The 8,191-nt window shown below is 37.8% G+C and overlaps 1 protein-coding gene across 1 annotated transcript; it reads left to right on the forward strand.

Moving 5' to 3' along the window:
* The first annotated feature begins 1,186 nt into the window (after positions 1-1,186).
* LOC141649363 (uncharacterized) lies at positions 1,187-4,134 on the forward strand. The gene is made up of 7 exons (XM_074458058.1): positions 1,187-1,496; positions 1,615-2,017; positions 2,152-2,443; positions 2,492-2,867; positions 3,048-3,378; positions 3,567-3,751; positions 3,992-4,134. The coding sequence occupies exons 1-7, from the start codon at positions 1,187-1,189 to the stop codon at positions 4,132-4,134; spliced, it is 2,040 nt and encodes a 679-aa protein (XP_074314159.1).
* Positions 4,135-8,191: the final 4,057 nt, after the last annotated feature.

The raw sequence follows: 8,191 nt of genomic DNA on the forward strand, positions 1-8,191 counted from the left end.
TATTACAAGAAATCTAAATCCCTTAATATTATTTTTATTACTACTCTAGTAATGTAATAATAATAATATGTGGTTGTGTGATTTTTAGAGAGAAGCATGCAAAAATTAGAACTGGAAAAATGAGCAACCAATTGCTCCTTTTAAGCACAAAAAACCGGCTCCGTGGAGCCATTAGTGGGCTATTACTTTTATTTATTTTAATATGCATGCAAAGTGTAGGGATGATTACATTAGGATAGGTTGTGTCATAAACATGCAATTAGGAAAATGGTTATATGCAACTAGTTGATTAAAGAAAAGACAAAAATAAAATGTAATCCCGGCTAAGTCTAATAACAAGGCTATCATGGTAGAGGAACAAGAAAATATGGAAACAAGTAACCCTAATGAAGTCTGCACAGAACCAGATGTTGATGAGGAAGGGAAAACCAAAAGGATACATGACATTGTGGGCATCCCAGAACTGGTTGTGGAGACTGATGAGGAGGATGAAACAGAAGAGGAAATAGAGGCAAGTGAGAAGGAGGAAGAATTTGTTTGTGATAGCGTGGAACAGGGGATTGAAAACCCTGAACATGACAAGAAAACAGAGTCTGATAAAATGTTGCAGATTCAACTTGAAGATGTTGATCATGAAATTGATTACTGGAAACAGGCTGTGATATGTTTTATTTTAGGAGCCAATCCACCATGGGAGATTGTCGAGGGTTTTATAAGGAGGATATGGACAAAATTTAACATTGATAAGATCTCATTAATGCCAAATGGGATATTTTTTATTAGTTTTAAAACCATTGAGATGAAAGAAAAGGTGTTAAGCTCAGGTCATTACTTATTTGATAACAAACCTATGATAGTTAAATCATGGGAGAAAGACTTGGAAATGAAAAAGGATGATGTAAAATCAGTACCAGTATGGATTAAAATTCATAAGCTTCCACTCAAGTTCTGGGGCAAGGGTTTGCCTAAGATCACAAGCATAGTTGGCAAATTTGTCAAGTGTAATGTGGCAACGGAGGAACGAACCAGATTAGGGTATGCTCGGGTAATGGTGGAGTTGTTGGTGGATCAACAGTTACCATCTAATATTTATTTTAAGGATGAAAATGGAGGAGTGGTTCAGGTGGACATTGAATATGAATAGAGGCATGTAAAGTGCAAGTTATATCAAGGTATGGGCCATGAAATGGAGCAATGCAAGAAGGGAGAACATAAGAAGACTAGCCAGCAAACTGTAAAGCAGGTCTGGAGACCAGTTATTAAGAAAGTTGTGACTGTTACTGAACCTGTACCAGTGAGACCAGTCACTCAGAACCAAACCAAACCTACACAAGTGGATGGGAGATCCTCTGTAGGCTTCCACACACCAATCAAGAGGCTGGTTAAGATGAATACTCGTGAGGTGGTAAAGGACGGCTACAGTAATGAAGCATTTGGAGCAAACTCTTACAAGGAGGTAGCTGCTTCCCCACCTAAGAAGAGTAGTGGTGAAAATGGTAGTGCTGCAAACCCTATTTTGTCTAATGGATAGTATAGGCTTTTGGAACATTAGAGGGATGAATAGAGTAGGAAATTAACGATATATTAATTGTTTTTTGCAGAATAATAATATAGGCTTATTTTGTTTACTAGAAACAAAAATAAAGAATAAGGCTTTTAACAAGGCTGCTAGTAGTTTTTCTAACTGGTGCATCACAACTAATAATGGTTATCATTCTGGTGGACGTATTTGGGTGCTTTGGAAACCCAATATTTTTAGAGTACATGTGTTGGAGTACAATGCTCAGTATGTTCACATGAATGTTGAATCTCTGGTGGATAGGAGCAGTTTTTGGTTAACTATGGTTTATGCCTTCAATGGTATTCATGATAGAGATTCTCTGTGGGATAATTTGAGAAGGGTTGCTAGTCTTGTATCTGGACCATGGGCAATTGCAGGTGACTTCAATTGTGTTCTTTCAGCTTCAAAGAGAGTGGGTGGGAATACTCCCTCTGGTGAGATGGAACCTTTTAGAAGGTGTGTGGTGATCGTGGAGTGGTGGATATTCTTTGCAGAGGGGCCTTGTATACATGGAATAATAAGCAGAAACCTGAAAAAAGAATATACAGCAGGATTGACAGGTTTTTAGTTAATAAATCCTGGTGTGATAGCTTCATTGATCTATATGCACACTTCCTGCCAGAGGGACTTTTTGATCATACACCCTGTATACTAAAGAGTACTAATCAAGGCCAAGGCAAGAGATGTTTTAAGTATTATAATATATGGGGTGGGTCTAAGAAGTTTTTACCCCTTGTGAGAGAGCATTGGGATATTGGTTTAACTGGTACACCCATGTTCAGACTGGCTAAAAACCTGAAGAATCTGAAGCCCGTGTTAAAGAGCTTGAACAAGGATGGTTATAGTGACATTGAGAATGCAGCAAATATATTGCAGAAACAGGTGGAGGAGATGCAAGAAGTAATTAATAAAGACTCTACTAATCTGTAGGTCATTTCTGATGAGTATGAAGCTACTCTGAAGCTACAGGAGCTAACCAAATCCAAGGAAAGCTTCCTATCTCAGAAATCTAAGCATCAGTTGATTAAGGACGGGGATGCTAATAGTTCTTATTTTCATGGCATGCTGAAAAGGAGGAGGAATATGAACAAGGTTGTTATGGTAAAGGATATGAATGGCAAGATGTGTGATACCCAAGAGCAAGTCCAGGATACAAAGAAGATTCATAGGAGAATTATAGATCAAGGTCCCACCTGCAATGTTGAATACTGGACTAGCCTGATGAAACCAGTAACAGGAGAGGAAATAAAGGAGGCATTGTTTAGCATTCCTGATATTAAGTCTCCTGGACCAGATGGCTACACTAGTAAGTGTTTTAAAGATTCTTGGGGAGAGATAGGAGGGGATGTTGTAAGGGCAGTTTAGGATTTTTTCCAACACAGGCAGCTCCTCAAACAACTCAATTCCACTAATCTTACCCTTATTACTAAGTGTGACTGGCCAAAGAGTGTGCTCCAATTTCGACCTATTGCTTGCTGTAATGTAGTGTATAAGGTCATATCAAAGTTTTTATGTGCTAGGCTTGCTGAAGTGTTGCCTCATATAGTAGGACAAAACCAAGGAGCTTTCACACAACAAAGAAGCATTCAGGAAAACATTCTCATTTGCCAGGACTTGATTAGACTTTATGAAAGACCTCATGCTTCCCCAAGATGTATGTTTAAGATTGATTTGCAGAAGGCATATGACACAGTGGAGTGGTCATTTGTAGGACATTTATTGGATGAGCTCAATTTTCCACCTGGCTTCAAGACTATTCTTATGCAATGCATTACCACTACCACTTTTTCCCTATCTGTAAATGGTGAGATGTTTGGGTATTTTCATGGCAAGAGGGGCTTAAGGCAGGGGGGCCCTCTACCCCCCTGAACTTTACTTTATGCATGGAATATCTGACTCGTACCCTGCAATATGCTACTTCCAAGTATGACTTCAAGTACCATCCCCTATGCAAGAAACAAAGATTAACAAGATTAATATTTGCTGATGATGTCCTCCTTTTTAGTAAAGGGGATGCCACTTCAATGATGCTTTTGTTGCAGTCTTTTGCCACCTTCTCTAAAGCTACTGGGCTGAAAGTAAGTGCATCAAAGTCTAATGCATACTTCAGAAATGTACCTGAGCAGGTTAAGATTGAAATACTACAGGTCTCAGGATTTACTGAAGGGAGCATTCCATTCAAATATCTTGGTATGCCAATACAAACCACGAGACTTAAAAAAAAAAATTGTGAATGCCTAGTGGATAAAATTTGCTCTCTTATACATGGCTATGGAGCAAGAAAGTTTTCTTATGCAGGAAGGCTGGTTATAGTGAGGAGTGTGCTCAATTATTTGCATTCATACTGGGCTTCAATGTTCATCATTCCCAAGGGAATTATCAAGAGAATTGAGGCAGTGTGTAGGAATTTTCTTTAGGATAATAGTGCAGATTATAGAAGAACACCACTTGTGGGATGGGCTACTATCTACAGACCTAAAGATGAAGGAGGACTAGGGCTCAAAGATCAGGAAGCATGGAACAAGGCCATGGTTGGTAGGCTAGTTGACTGGGTAGCTGCAAAAAGGGACTAGATTTGGGTACAAAATAATTATCTCAAGGGTCAGGAGTGGATGGACTATAAACCCAGTACAAATTCAAGCTGGGTCTGGAGGAGAATCTGCAAGGTCAAGGAGGAAATGAGTGATGGTTACATCAATGGTCAATGGGATGTTCAACCAGATGGCTTTACACCAGCTGGTTGTTATGAATGGTTCAAAGGAACTAGACCCCGAGTCAATTGGTTTAAATCAATCTGGAATGGATGGGCTTTACCAAAGCATCAATTTCTGGGGTGGCGTATTGCTCTTGAAGCTCTGAACACTGCTGCTAGATTAGCCAGCTTTGGGTTGGACATTTAGGATAAATGCTATCTGTGTGGTTTAGCTGCAGAAACTACTGAACATTTGTTCTATGAATGTATGTACAGCAAAGGGGTCATCCAGGAATTGAATAGGCAGACTAGGTGGGATTATCCCATGAGGGATGTGCTGACTTGGTGTGTGCAAAGGACGAGAACAGTGTTGCAAAGGGGAGTAAAAACTGCTATGATGTTGGGTACACTGTATCAGGTATGGCATCAGAGAAACAAAAGCAAGAATGAGAATGTTTAGATACGTCCTGAGTGTGTGGCAAAGCTTATCATGGAGGAGATGAGATCACGAGTTCGAGGCCGGGATAGAGCAACAATGACAATAGCTGAGAGAGATTGGCTAAAAATAATGCGTCTAGTAGAATGATATATTGTTATTTGTTTGATTGCCATATATAGTCATATGTAATTATCCTTTTTTAATATATATAATTAATCAGATTTCACCAAAAAAAAATGTTGTCCAACAACATTGTATTTTCGGCCACTTTAAGATAAAATGGACCATTTTGATTTTGTAATATTTGTCACACAATTACAAGAATCATATATTTATTTATTTTACATAAATAAGCATTAATTTGATCATATAACAATTATATAATATAAACTAATAATTAATATACACTTAACTCTAAAGTGATAATTATGTCATTATATGAAAATATAATGAGTCCTATAATGTCCAATTTAATTAATTTACAACCCTTGTAAATATAATCAACAATTAACCTCAACCTCTAAAAATACAGTACCTTGATTAATTTAACGAATTAAATTATTAAATCTTATTTAATCACATTATAATTCAATATAAAATTTCATTAGTCAATCATCGCATAATTGAATAATAAACCTGCGTTGATTCGAGTTCTAAACTCGACTTCAACCAACTCACACAACCAAATATATATATATATATATATATATATATATATATATATATATATATATATATATATATATATATATATATATATATATATATATATATATATATATATATATATATATATATATATATATATATATATATATATATATATATATATATATATATATATATACACATATAAGGGACTGATCAACCTGTATCAAATACATTTGATCAGAAATATTTAGGTTACATACTATAGGTGTGACCTCAAGGGATCAACTGATTACCACCGTCCTACGACAGTAACGTCAAACTCTAGTCAGCCAATCGTTACCGCTAATATTGATCAGTTGACTATATAATGTATCATCCCTTATGTATTCCTTTTATGAGATTTAAATATGTGATCGCACTATTGTCGAGGACACATACTCCAACAAACTTCCACTTGTCCGAGACTAGTGTGCGTCACCAATTCTCTTGTCCTATTACTATCTCCCACTTAATGCAAGGTGTTTCGCAGGTCGTACTTGCATGTGATCATATCTAGAGTGGTTTCCTCGATCTGGAGTAACTGTTTGACCGAAATTATCTGTCGTAGATACGTTCCGAGCGTGGCCAAGCATTTCCAGTTCACTACTCCTCGAGTGGCCCTGAGATTTAGATAACCCTGACAAGGGGGTGGACAATTCCTATCGCACTATTCCCTTCGAATAGCCAGAGCTCATCATGACCCAAAAGATGCCCATTTTCAGTCCATATTCGGAAGTCGTGGAGCAAAATCAAAGTTAATCAGAAACTGTGCCACCTTGGGCAAATAGTCTCTAGTTAAAGAATCGACTCAAAAAGAATACTATAGTAGCTCTCGCCACGACTAGGCTATATAAAAATTACCATAACTCTATAAGCGGTCACTGCCCGACAAAGTGTCTCATACAGTCTGTCTATGTGATCGACTAGTCATCTCTTATGACCCTATGACACTTGAACTTGCCATCAATCATCTCACACTCTAGTCACTAGGAGACGTTACCTCATATAAGTGAATAGGGGCTAATACTATGTTAATCCAGTTCACTTTAATAGGGTTCAATGTTGTCCTTACAACCTATTTGGATATGACAAAGTAATAAAAGAGTTTAAGATAAAACTCAAACGATAAATGCGATTATCATATATGAATAAACAAAACGATGTAATCATTTCATATCTCATAATCTAATACAAATTAGGCATGCGATTAAGACCCATGGAAACTACATGTTGGTCGTGCTTAGCCCGCGACAAAGGCTTGGTAAGAGGATCAGCAATATTATCATCCGTCCCAACCTTACAAATCACTATTTCCTTCCTTTCAATGTAATCTCTAATGACATAAAATTTTCTAGGTACATGTCTAGACTTGTTGCTAGACTTGGGTTCTTTAGCTTGAAACATGGCCCGACTGTTATCACAATAAAGTGTGATAGGATCTTTGGCGGAAGGAACTACTTCTAGCCCCTCTAAGAACTGCCTAATCCATACAGCTTCCTTGGCAGCTTCAGATGCTGCAATGTACTCAGCCTCCGTTGTAAAATCCGCAACAACTGATTCTTTGAAGCTTCTCCAGCTACCGCACCACCATTTATCATGAAAACAAAACCCACTTGGGATTTCATACCATCCCTATCAGTTTGAAAGCTCGAGTCGGTGTATCCTCTCACACGCAGCTCGGAATCTCCTCCAAACACCAAGAATGAATCCTTAGTCATTCTCATGTACTTAAGGATATTCTTGACAGCTATCCAGTGACTCTCACCTGGATTGGCTTGATATCTACTCGTCATGCTCAAAGCATATGAGACATCGGGACGTGTGCATATCATAGCATACATAATCGATCCAACAACGGAAGCATAAGGAATCGATTTCATGCGTTCAGCATCTTCGGGTTCAGTGGGTGACTGTGACTTGCTCAAAGTAATTCCACTACCCATTGAAATAAAACCCCTTTTGGAATTATCCATGTTGAAACGATGAAGAATCTTATCAATGTAAGACTCTTGACTTAATGCCAATATCCTTTTAGATCTATCTCTGTAGGTCTGGATACCTAATATGCGTTGTGCCTCTCCTAAATTGTTCATCTGGAAATGATTTCCAAAACACCCTTTACGGAGGTAAGCATCGGTACATCATTCCCAATGAGTAGTATGTCATCCACATACAAGATAAGGAAGACAACTTTGCTCCCACTAGACTTCATGTATAAACACGGTTCCTCGACACATCGAGTGAAACCATTTTCTTTTATCACATGATTGAAATGATGATTCCAACTTCTTGATGCTTGCTTAAGACCATAGATAGATCTTTTAAATTTGCATACCATGTTAGGATTCTTAGGATCTACAAGACCCTCAGGCTATGTCATGTACACATCCTCATTTAAATACCCATTTAGGAAGGCGGTTTTGACATCTAATTGCCATATTTCATAACCATGAAATGCGGCAATCTATGCCATTCTTTACCTTGAAGATCCATTTACACTGAAGAGGTCTAACATCTTTAGGTAAATTAACCAACTCACACACTTGATTGTCAAACATAGAGTTTATTTCGGATTGCAAGGCTTCTTGCCATAGCTTTGAGTTGGGAGTAAAAGGGCCGCTTTGTAGGTTATAGGTTCGTCACTTTCTAGAAGTAACACGTCATAATCACCACCCATTTTAACAATACCTACATATATATCAGGTTGGCGACTGACTCTACCTGACCTCCTCAGTTCGGAAGGAACAATAACTGAATTGGACGATGAACGAACATCTTCTTGCGTCTCTTTTCTAGTTTGTGGTTCTTG

Source organism: Silene latifolia, chromosome 1 (assembly GCF_048544455.1).
Source record: "Silene latifolia isolate original U9 population chromosome 1, ASM4854445v1, whole genome shotgun sequence".
Taxonomy (NCBI): Eukaryota; Viridiplantae; Streptophyta; class Magnoliopsida; order Caryophyllales; family Caryophyllaceae; genus Silene; species Silene latifolia.

Coding starts and splice junctions, on each gene's coding strand:
- LOC141649363 (XM_074458058.1), top strand. CDS start 1,187: ATGGAGCAATGCAAGAAGGGAGAACATAAGAAGACTAGCCAGCAAACT. Junction 2,444..2,491: donor CAAATATATTGCAGAAACAG/GTGGAGGAGATG, acceptor ACTAATCTGTAG/GTCATTTCTGATGAGTATGA. Junction 3,752..3,991: donor CATTCCATTCAAATATCTTG/GTATGCCAATAC, acceptor ATAATAGTGCAG/ATTATAGAAGAACACCACTT.